The sequence below is a fragment of the Erigeron canadensis genome, chromosome 6 (assembly GCF_010389155.1).
Source record: "Erigeron canadensis isolate Cc75 chromosome 6, C_canadensis_v1, whole genome shotgun sequence".
Classification (NCBI taxonomy): domain Eukaryota; kingdom Viridiplantae; phylum Streptophyta; class Magnoliopsida; order Asterales; family Asteraceae; genus Erigeron; species Erigeron canadensis.
This window is the reverse complement of record NC_057766.1, coordinates 42,400,385-42,412,808: the sequence shown is the minus strand read 5'-3', so window position 1 is coordinate 42,412,808 and position 12,424 is coordinate 42,400,385. Positions and strand designations below refer to the sequence as shown.

At 33.7% G+C, this 12,424-nt stretch overlaps 2 protein-coding genes across 2 annotated transcripts; both read left to right on the top strand.

The window, feature by feature from the left end:
• The first annotated feature begins 1,252 nt into the window (after positions 1-1,252).
• LOC122604942 lies at positions 1,253-2,278 on the top strand. Its single transcript, XM_043777799.1, has 2 exons — positions 1,253-1,315; positions 1,607-2,278. Exons 1-2 carry the CDS (start codon positions 1,253-1,255, stop codon positions 2,276-2,278), a joined length of 735 nt encoding a protein of 244 aa, XP_043633734.1.
• A 4,023-nt stretch (positions 2,279-6,301) lies between these two features.
• Positions 6,302-8,243, top strand: LOC122605715 (WRKY DNA-binding transcription factor 70-like). Its single transcript, XM_043778674.1, has 3 exons — positions 6,302-6,688; positions 6,910-7,011; positions 7,274-8,243. The coding sequence occupies exons 1-3, from the start codon at positions 6,381-6,383 to the stop codon at positions 7,755-7,757; spliced, it is 894 nt and encodes a 297-aa protein (XP_043634609.1). The 5' UTR covers positions 6,302-6,380; the 3' UTR covers positions 7,758-8,243.
• Positions 8,244-12,424: the final 4,181 nt, after the last annotated feature.

The following is a 12,424-nucleotide window of genomic DNA, read 5'->3' as shown; positions in this document are numbered from 1 at the left end:
GATATGATGTGGCAGTTCAAGGACACCTAAGGACGTCCTTAACATTGGAGATAGCCTAATAAAGAATTTTAAAGATCATGGGAGCTAGCTAGCTAGTTAATTAATTATTTAAATATTCAATGACATGTATACAGAATTTTTTGTATTCGAAATGATGCGGTACGTACGTAGAATTTAAGGATCTAGAACACACACAAAAATTGTTCTAGAAACATGAAATAACTTCAAAAACTCCACTCCATATTGTCATTATTATCTTTGATTGATTGTGATCATGAATTCATGATAAGGTTACAGACTTTTAAGTGAAAAAACATACATTACCAAATTATATATTCAGTAGTCAAAGATAGGTTTTAGAAATAGTTAGTGGTATTAGGAAATCTATGGTCTATGGAGACAAGGAGATATATATTTGTAGTTGACTGATCGAGGATGGTTCAGATTGTTCAAACAAATCACGCTATATATATATATGAGTGTTTTATTATGGTGACAGTTAGACTTACACTTTTGACCCAGTAGTGTTGTTGTTTTGTGTGAATGAAATAATATATTGATCTGAAAACCAAATGATATATCATTATTTCATACGCGAATCCTTATTTGCATCTAATAAACTAGTTAATTAAAGTTGTTTAAAACGTATTAATTTGTCACATATATTTTCTTCAGTAAGCAGCAGACAATCTTTATCACCAATAATCTGAGTACTGTACATATGTTTTGGTCGTATCATATAATTAACGATCATTTGATTTTACTTTAGTTATAGGTAGTATATACTTTCAATGTATTCCTTTATTTATTTTTCAACGGCAGAGATATATACTATATGAAAAACCTGCTAACAAAACACTAGAGGTCAAAATACAAAAGTATAAATCTAGTATACAACAATTACTACCTTAGGCCAGTGCTTATAGGGCTGTCCCCCGGCGTCGGACGCGCGGCGGCCGACGGACGCTATAAGCACCGGCGCGTCCGTCCCTGCGTCCCAGACGTTTCTCCCATTTGTAGACGTGCGGCTTGGTGTTCTTGTGGGTCCCGATTCCTTGGAGCCGTTGCCAAATAAAAAAAAACATTTTTATATTCAAAAATTTGAATGTAATGGCTAGTGTGATGTTTATTTAATTTTATTTTTTTTCAACCTCCTATTTATATCCTATTTACACTACCATTTCAAAACACAACAATCTAAACATACACATTCTTACACACTTTCAAAGCATTTCAATTAATACTACTAAAAATGTCTGGTTCATCATCATCATCATCATCCTCTAGTGACGATTGCGGATCAAGCGATTACGAAGTAATCAATAATGTTGTTACACAAATGAATGTTGTTTTCAATCCCCAAGCCATAGGTGCGTGTCTTAACGTTATCTTTGACGAAGAATAAAACCAAAGCCAAGAAGAAGAAAGTTCTTCAAGACCCAAGTTGACTAGAAGGGTGATCAGGCGAGATCACGTGGCTGCCGCCAAGCTTTTATACGATCATTACTTTGCGCCAGAACCAATCTACCCACCTGACATGTTTCTGCGCATAGTGTGAGACATAAACTCCTTTGATAGCATTGAACTGCTACCGAAACACTTTCAGTTCTTCCACAAAGCCCCGACAAATGCAAGTGGTCGTCCCGGTTTCAACATTTTCCAGAAATGTACTTCTGCCATACGCCAGTTAGCGTATAGCTTTAAGGCTGATGCTTTAGATGAGTACTTGCAAATGGCTCAAGATACGGGCTACCAATGTTTAAACGCTTTCTGCAAGTGTGTTATACAACTCTATCGTGACGAGTATTTGAGAAAGCCAACAGAAGCAGATATCGAGCGGTTGACGGCTAAACATGCTGAGGTTCATGGGTTTCCAGGTATGCTTGGTAGCATAGATTGCATGCATTGGGGTTGGAGGAACTATCCAGTGGCGTGGCAAGAGCAGTACAACCGAAGTGACAAGGGACATCCAACAATCATGCTTGAAGCGGTTGCTTCATATGATTTGTGGATCTGGCATGCCTACTTTCGCCCTGCTGGTTCGAACAACGACATCAACGTCCTCAACAAATCGGATTTTTTCGACGATTTGCTTGAAGACAGGGTTCCTAAAGTAGAGTTTTCGGTTAATGGGGAGCAATTTCAAAAGGGGTACTACCTAGCGGATGGTATTTATCCAGAATGGGCTACTCTTGTTAAGTCATTCAAGTGCCCTCTAGAGGCAAAAACCACCAAGTTCAAAAGATACCAAGAAGCTGCAAGAAAGGATGTCGAGTGAGCATTTGGGGTTCTTCAAGGTCGTTGGCAAATTATTGAACAATATGCGCGGTCATACAGTACGAACAAGATAAAACGGATCATGTTATGTTGTGTGATTCTCCACAACATGATCGTTGAAGATAACGGGAGCGCAATAACAGAGTTTGAAGAGGAGTTGATAGCTAATACTAGACTCCCAACCCGTACGTGGACTGAAAGGTGTTCGACGCAGCTTCGTATGTACAGGGAGCTGCGTGATAGAAGGGCTCACCATAAACTCCGCAATGCTCTGATTGAACATGTTTGGAACCTCCCGGAACACGGCCGTCAACGTTGATGTCTAGTTTTTAATTTCCTAATAATGTCGTATTTCATAATTTATTTACTTTCGTATGTTGTTTTTTAGTTTTAATGTTTATTTTTATATTAAATGTATTGTGTTTGTTTTATTAATAAAATGTGTTTTATTAATTTTGTGAAAAATGAAAAAGGAGTAATAAGTTAATAAATGAATTGTGGAAGAAGTGGAGAAAAAGTAGGTATTATAAGGGGGGTGTTCTTGGAGAAAGAAAACTGATGAATAGTGAAAGAAGTGGGTAAAAAGTAGGAAATAAGTAGTGGCTGTAAAGAGAGGCCTTATAGACTATTGTGAATTACAATCAGACTAACATAACCACAAGCTTAAAAAACAAGTAAATGATTGTTGATCCAAACGTCTCATCCAAACTAGTCTTCTTGCGTCTATAACGGAACCAAAAGTAGGAGAGGCTATGTATGATTTCAACTAGCACGTTGTTCCTTTTCTTAGATGGATTAAATGCAACATCATTCCTAAACTTCCAAAGCTCCCACCAAATGGTAAATATGATTGTAATAACTATATCCTTAATAACATTAGTTTTATTCATGTCGTTGTTCACAAACTGAAGGATCAAAGTAAAACGGAATATCCATATTAAGTCATTTACAAATGGTTTTCCAAACTGTTTTAGCAATATGGCAATCCGATATAATATGAAACAAAGCAACAAGGACAAATCAAAGAATTGTGATGAACACCCCCTAAACCAAAGATTAAATCTAGTAGGAAGTCGGTTTTTAACAACTCTCCAAACATGTATATTAACTTTCCTTGGTACGACTTTGTTCCAACTAGTACCAAATGATGAGACGGGAATGAGGATTGATTAATGATTAATGATCTTCATCCCTTAACGGAAAATTCACTCATACCTTTGAAGTACCATTTTCATTGATCTTGAACAGTTGTAATAGTCACTTGTTTAATATGATTAGTAAGATTATAAAGCTGAGATTCTTTGATACCCCCTCTAATATTACGACGCTGTCACCATTGGGCTAGCTATTTTCCTTTACTGTTCACAAGATTTAGTTTTGTAAAATTATAAAACCTTATTATTTATAATTGCATCAACAACACATCTACGTACAATTCAGATAGGTTTTTTTTTCTTTAATAAAAATGTATCTTTTAATAAATTTTTTACATACTGTTAAGTTGATCATATTGCGTTTTATTCCATTTGATTTTATATCGCATTTTCTTCCATTTGATATCATTTTATTTTATTTTTTTAACAGCAGTGGTGATTGAACTAAGCGGCATTGTCTCTTTATCGTCTGGTAAAGGTCGACCACATCACTAACACAGTCACTCTGAGGACATGACTGGCGGTGGAAGTCTCACTACATTTCTGTAGCTAAAAGCTAGACAAAACCTCAATGCACCACCCCATTGGTAACGACTTCTCAATTTGTCTTTTAAAGGTTTTGACCCGTGACCAACAATTGACTGAAAGACATAAGGGCATTAAATGTCCAATTGGGTTAAATTTCAAGGACTGACTTAACTTTAGTTATAGGCGGCATATATAAAATCATTATGTATTAATTTTATTATTACTCGATCTATTGATGTTTTATTCAAAATTGCAAAATCACCGAGCGACCCATTTAATTAATCGAATATATACCTACGATGGTTTTAGGTAAAATAAAACAAGTATTAAAGTAAAATAAATAAAACAATAGGTTTTCCTTCATCGAAGATCACCGTGCATCATGAAAATCATCGTGCAGTGAATCTTCGTGCATCAATTTAACCATGATCTAAGGATCAAGATCTTGTCTTATTTATTTTACTTTAATACTTGTTTTACAATACCCAACCCATACTTACCATTATTATATCGTCAACTCGCCGACGACCACAACTATACAATAGAGTTCATTTTAATTTTATAGATTTATTATAAAGCCTCCTTTTTTCATTCCATTGACAACACAAATTAACCACTGTTGTTGCTTTAAAATAATAATTACTCATTTTTTTTAGTAGATGTTTATACTTAGTAATGTATGCAAATAAAAGAAATATTCTCAAAGTATGCAACGCGCATGTTATTCAACAAACTATAAAGCAACATGAATTTCCTTTCAACTACCTTGGTCCAGAAGTCGGGGCAAATATGAATTTAGTTAAACGCTGGAAGCTGATCATTGATACCTTCTCTCGTCTATCTTGTTGGAGGATCACAAGTTTATTCTATGAAGGCAGCTAGTCATTTATTTTCATTATCACCAGATTGTTTATAAACAATAAAGTTGTTACAAAAATCCTTTCGCTTATTGACCATAACGTACATAATGCTTATAAAACAGACTATATAAAGTAACAATACATATACACATATTGTTGTATGTGAATAAAAAGTGTTACTCTAGTAATTATATCATCTCCGACTTTCAAATTTCAATGATACCTTGAAAGTAGTAATAAGGTACCAAATCTAGCTCGAGTACTTCCCCGTTTAAATTGAAAAATATAAAAAAATTTAGCTTAAGTTTATAAACAATCTTTGTTACTTCATTAACTTCAAATTTAAGGAATTCGATTAGTCGATTATGTCCCTAGCTACCTACGTAAGCCGTGATGCAAAACAGACAAAATTGAAAAAACAAAGTGAAGAAATAATAATGAAAAGAAAAACATTAATGTAATGAAAAAACCTTACATTTTGATAAAGCATGAATAAAGTAAAACTGTAAAAGGATTAATACATACAAAATTTTTACCATTTAGTGTATAATATGATTATAGACGCTTACAAGTAATAATTTGTGTGTTTATAAAAGAATATTTGTGTTTCATTGGTTTTAAATATTGATGTTTTAATTAAGAGTTTAAGACTATTCTTGCATTTTGGTGACCCATCGATATGATCTTAAACCTTGGTGAATCTGATCACATTCTTACATTTGTATGAGTGATATTTGATTATATTATAAGGAATTAACTTGATAATGTAGGATCCAAAAGTGTAGCCATCACCATTTTTGTGGGGTGGTAGAGACCTTGTCTCTTGTATAAAAGATCAAGATTCAATCTTTGGTAATGGGGTTAGTTTAGGATTATTTGGGTTTTAGTTGTAATTTTTGTTATTAAAAATAAAAAATGTGATAAGTGTAAATTTAGGAACCGTAGCAACATCCCCTGCCTACGTAAGCCGTGATGCAAAGAAAGACAAAATTGGAAAAGAAACTAGTGAAAAGAAAAATAAACGTAAATGCAAATTAAGTGATCGAATCCCATTCATTATCCATCTATCTAGGCAAATCTAATATATAATCTAAATGACGAAAAAGCCTTACATGTTGGTCATAGTTTCCACAAAATTTACAAAGAGAACCTTTTTCTAGTTTTCTTCCGTTCAAATCTAGAACACGGGCCGGACCGTAAGGAAAAAATCCGTACAACCCATACCACTTTACTTGGGCTTAACATTATTGGTGACACATAAGCAAAACATGACGCTGGGCTACCCTAAGATTATGTCGTCATAAACGTTTTTTGAATTATATATATTTCTTTCACATGGCAACTTCCGGGAAGTTATTTACAGGTTTCCTAACACCTCAACTATATTTTTATTTAAATTTTATTTTAAATCTAAGTTGCCCACACTTCCTATTCATTATCATATCTATCTAAATCCACCTATATATATATACTATCACTTCAAGTTCACTTTACCTATATTCATAAAAATAGATATAGATATACCATATATCTAACAACACATATCATTGGTATAATAATAATGTTATCTGAAATGGAAAAAAACAAGAAAATATTGACTGAAACCCTAATGAAAGGAAGAGATTCTGCTAAGAAACTCCAAAGTTTACGTCGTCGGAGACTGAACTTTGACGGGTCGGTTTCTGTTGAAGATCTTTTGGTGGAAATATTGGCATCTTTTACTTGTGGTCTTTCTATGTTGAATTCTTGTGATTCCGATGATACTTTTGGGGTTCCGGCAGATTCTTCCGTTGACCAGATGCCGGAAGTTTACTCCGGGAAGAAACCGGCACAGGCTACTAAGGAACGAAGAGGATGTTACAAAAGAAGGTATATATGTGTACGTACATGTTTTAATTATTAAGTAATGTGTGCATAATATATTTAATCTGATACAATGGCTTGATCAATTTAACCACTTGGAAAATATATATTACTATGTATATGTATATTTGAGGTTTGATATGTATAATAATTTAAGTACACTTGTTGTAATATATGGTATAATATATGTTAACATATATTTGTTATTGTTTGATTATAATTTGCAGAAGGACAATTGATTCAAGGACTGAAATTAGTAGTACATTTCATGATGATTATGCATGGAGGAAATATGGTCAAAAGGAGATCCTCAACTCTAAATTCCCAAGGTCCTACTCGATTACTAATATTTTTTTTTCACTTTTGTTTCAATGTTATTTAATCATTAATTAGAAATAAATCATAAGAAAACAAAACTAAAAGAATCTGGTTAAACTAAAGCAAAGATCTAAATGCAATTAATAATACAATAATCTAGCTAAAAACTTAGCAAGATTCTAGATAAGGAATTGTTTTAATATACGATTTAGATTTTAAACCATTCATGATTCATCTACTAATATTGTTGTCATTCTTCTTTGGTTCTTGCAGATGCTACTACAGGTGCACCCACAAACATGTTCACGGGTGTAAAGCACTCAAACAGGTGCAACAACTAGAAGATGAATCAAACAAATTTCACATCACATATTTTGGCAATCACACTTGTCCTAGTCCAAATAACTTTTCACACCATGGACTTGTCCTTAATTTTGATAAAGATTCTAAAAACCATCCTTATTTCTCAAACAGTCCCTCCACTATTACGAATATCCAAACTCACCCCTTCGTAAAACAAGAAGTTGACTCCAAGACCCAAAGTACTGATGCGTCTGACAATATTTCATCAGCCAATAACGACGACCATACATCCCCAGCTTTGGTGTGGAATGATGGATTTATGGGTTCATCTCTCATGGGGTTTGAGTATAACCATGAAGATTCTTGTAGCTCTCATAGCTATCTAAACTTGGACTTTCTTGATGGTGATCAACTACTAGATGATGTTCACTTTAATGAAGCGTTTCCCCAATGACATCGATCTTGTATGACTGTATTTTACAATGTACAATGGTCCTCCGCTTGACTATTATGGTTTAGGGAACAAATTGGTCATTATGAATACACCAACTTCCTTATTTGTGATATCGTCACACGGCTAGACAGAGGCATACAAAGACCTTCTATTCTGCCACGCACATTGATGTTTTGATGCCCATGCTTGCGTAATTTTAGCTTATTATCAGTGTTTTTGCTCATGTCTTTTGAGTCATAAATACTATACCCTTTAGAAGTCGTTGTAGTGAAAAATAGTTCTTGTAATTAGATACATATTGTAATCTTATAATTAGGAGTTATTACTACCGTTATGTTTTATATTGTCAAGTGCGTTTTAGGTAAAGTAACCTCAAGAATAAGTCTCACTACTCGGTAGAGGTGTGTATATAGCGTGAGATGCACAAAGTATAATGTAATCTACTATGGTTTTGATTTTGATACGAAAAGTTTCCATTTTAATGTAGTTTAGGGTGTATAATTAGAATGTTAGCAATGTGCAATTAATTATACGTTTGCCTATTTTTATATGTCTCATGACACCATTTCACATCATGTTCCGTATAAAGTATAAGAATAAATATAAATTATCGGAATGTGAATTCATAAAGTAAGATTGGGACCATTTAACATCATGCCAATAGACAAATGTGTAAGTGGAAAAAGCATAGAAAGTATGAGTTTGACTCATTAATTTGCAAACAATTGAGACCTCTTGATGTATATATGGATAAAATAAAAGGTTATCACATGATCCACTATGGTGAATCAATTTAATCACCTTAGCCAGGTCTTTAAATAAACGGGATCATGATTCTCAAAAAAAAAAAAAAAATTCAAAAAAAAAAATCGTGGAAGATAAAGGTGTTAGTAGTGAAATATAATGATGTCATATGTTTTTATAGATCTGGAAGATGAATTGAAGGTTTAAATGTGGTTTTAATATTTTGTGTTTGTGTGTCATACGCAAAAATAGTACAATGTTAAAATGGCTTTGGTATAATGATTTGTAGGATATTAGGATGGATATATCTATACTTACTTAGAAAATTAAATAGTTTTTTTTTTTTGTTTTTAGAAATGTAACACCATGCAACATTACGTAAATACCCTTTTTTATTCTTTTAAATTACTCTATTCTTCATTCATTAATTTAATTATCTCTATTAATATATTTAAAATATCCTTAATTAAATAACTACAATAATCATTATATCAATTATATATACTTCAATATCCTGCATTACCCGCCTTCATCACCGCCTGTCGCCGCCGTCACCACTACATTATTACCGTCGCTTGCGGCGGGTAACATGCTAATATAGGATAAATAATATGGTTTTGGTGATTTCTACAATAAATAAATATAAAATAATATTATATATATCAGATTTATTTTATTTTGTTTAACGATAATATAACTCTTTATTACCCATCTACGTACAATTGTATAAAAAAATCATTAAAAAAATCTTTATCTCTTCTCTACTACTTATAAAAATTATAACACTCTATCTCGTAACACTTTTCAATACTTTCTCTCATAAAAATGTCCCTATGCGAAATGACTATACTACACTTAATGAATTAATTTTTCTATTTTATTCATTTATTTAAATATCTCCACTTAAAATATCTATAATACACTTATTAAAATAATTTGCAAAATAAACTCATCAACTCCTTAAATAACTACACTCCTCCTTTTACATTAATTAAATTTACAATAATAACCACACCGCTATCACCCGTCACACCGCCACCACTACCAACCGCCGCCGCCAACACCACATCACCGTTGCTATCACCATCACCGCTTTGCACTCGTAAAATGCTAGTCTTCATTTTAAAAATGTATTGTTCACACTGAAATCACAAGAACAGAGGGTCTCAAGTTACTTAAATTCAATTTAATAGCAGGTGGATGTATAATACTACAACATTTATTATACTTGGATATGAAAATTATTGAGAAGTTGAGAATAGTCAAGGGTCGATTAAAAAGGATTTCATGAAATACTGTTTTTTTTTTTTTTCTAGTTTATTCTACTTATTATATTATGGTTGCTCCACTTCAAGCAATTATATATGCAATAGATTTATAAGAGTTACCCAGTAACGTTGACTTTAAAATAGAATCATGTATAATTATAGAGTGATATTTGTATCAAAACTTTTGATTAATTTATCATAAACATGTTTTATTGACTTGTACAGTGTGCTTTAATATATCAAATTTTATGGTACGAATATCAATTCTCTATAATTATTGTATGGAACTTTATTTTATGTTATAATATACAAAACATCATTTTTCAAAAATTGTATCCATTGTTTTTTCGTAACACACCAGTACGACTGTAGGATTCATGAATTATTTTCTAAATATTATCCAAATATTACAAAAATTAAAGCTCATATATATGATAAATTATGTATTTAGATTTCCTTTTAACTTTAGATTAAATCCAATGGTCAAGATTTAAATATCATATTTTAATCTTGACCATTGGATTTAATCCAATGGCCAAAATTGATCGAAGGTAAAGTTGGATCAAGTTTAGGAAATCCTAATCCATAAATTATATAGTATAAAGTTTTGTGTCGTTAGGGGCAAGGGTGTAGTGCCGAAAGATTGGCAAATTGACTAAATTGGCAAACTATCGACGAATCACAAGCCGCTACGTGTCGTTGCCAAAAACTAGCCAAAAGTGGTGGTGTAGTGCCAAAAGACTTGCCAATTTAACCAATTTTATAACATGACAAAGGTAACCAGAATAATAATCAAACTTGGCGGAAAACTAAAAAAGTGACCTTTTTTTTAAATAAAACTTGGGCTCAGAATTTGGGGGTCGGGAATTTCAGAAGTCGAAGACGCCATGGCTGTTAACCCGAAGGTTTACCCCACCAAGATATTCCCCTGATCATCCGAGTCCCATTTTTACGAACATTTGTATCATCATCGCCCATTTAACCGGCAACCTAAAAAACTGTTCAACGATATCAACATCGGCTAAAAACTATTTTTTTCGGCTACCTATTGCTTCAATGGAACAAAATCCGGCAACGCTACCAAGGAAAAATCCGGCAACGCTACGGCTAACACTACCAAGCTAATCACAAACAAGCAATTAACGACAATGTAAAAAGATAAATATACAACAGCAGTAACCGGAAAACCTAAGAAAAGGGTTGCTGGAAAACAAACCGCCGTAAAAAGGAGTAGCAGCAGCAGCAACAGTAAACGAAAAACCCAAAGAAAGGGCTCGACGGAAAACCACCAGCCACCGTAGCAGAAGGCAGCAGCAACTGCAGTCTCACCGGAAAACCCAAGAAAGGGCTCGCCGGAAAACCACCAGCCACATGCAGCAGCAGCAATTCAACTGAAAACCCAACAAAGGGCTTCGTCGGAAAACCGAATCAACCAACAAGCAATAGTGCATCGATTAAACCGGAAACCCCAGAAAAAGGGTCGCCAAAAAACCAAACCAACCAAGTAGTCTGTAGCCAACTACACCTTTGCACAAGCCAAAATAAGTTTTGGCCGGAATTAAAGTGAACGTTTTTGGCCGGAAACGACCGAAAACCCTAAAAAGGGGTTTCGGATCTCACCGGAAAGGGTGATATATCACGTTAGGAGCATCGGCAAGTTTTATCGGCACGTATTCTGGCAATAGAAACCAAAAAAAACGTAAATCAAGTCTCACAATCGAAAACCCCCAAATTGATTTTTTATGTTTCCGGTGAGTGGCACAAGAAAAAAAAAACGGTCACAAAGTACACGCTCTCAACGTTCACTACCATCGGCCAAAACATACCGATATATATAGCCAAAACTTGTCGATTGTGCTTGCCGAAGCTAGCCGATACACGTGCTATAGAGTAGCCGATTAGTCGATTTTTGCCGATGGATTTTACCAATAAACAAGCCGATCGACTACACCTTTGCCCCTTATATAGCTATCAAGAGCTTTGCAAAATATGAATGAATATTAATTACGTTAAGTTTGGTAAATATACTCATCCAAAAAAGACCATGCATTCATTGCGAATTGAAGTGCTGGCCAGCCCCACAACTTTTTGGACAACATTCTTGTTTCTTTCTTGGGGAGGACAAGAAACTTTTGAAAGGCGTACGAATCTATTTATTTACATCATTGGTATAGTTATTCATTATATATAGATTTTTCTTACCAAAACGTGTAATTATTTCATTTAACATCAGGATATATACCCATATATATTTTACCCCTAATATTATTTATATATTTATATATATATATACGAAGAAAATATGAGGTTGTTAGACACCGAAGTTGAGTAAAATCCCTTCACTTCATGGGGCCACATAAGTTGGATACACAACAGCTCAATACTCACTTTTCTCATATATATCATATGTATGTACAATTAAGGCCTTTCTTAATCGAACCAGACCATAAACTAGTGCAGTGACCGGAGAACCGTCCAGATAGTTTGATCGACAATACGCACATATTATTTCCAAGTTTGAACTTTATTCGAAGTATAAGGAATAATTAATCCGGCCTCCGGCCTCCCCGAGCAATTTTTCGATTCTATACTTAAAAAATCATTAAAGTTATGCACACGTTGTTGAAAGTGTATGGAGTATGGACACGTCGTAAA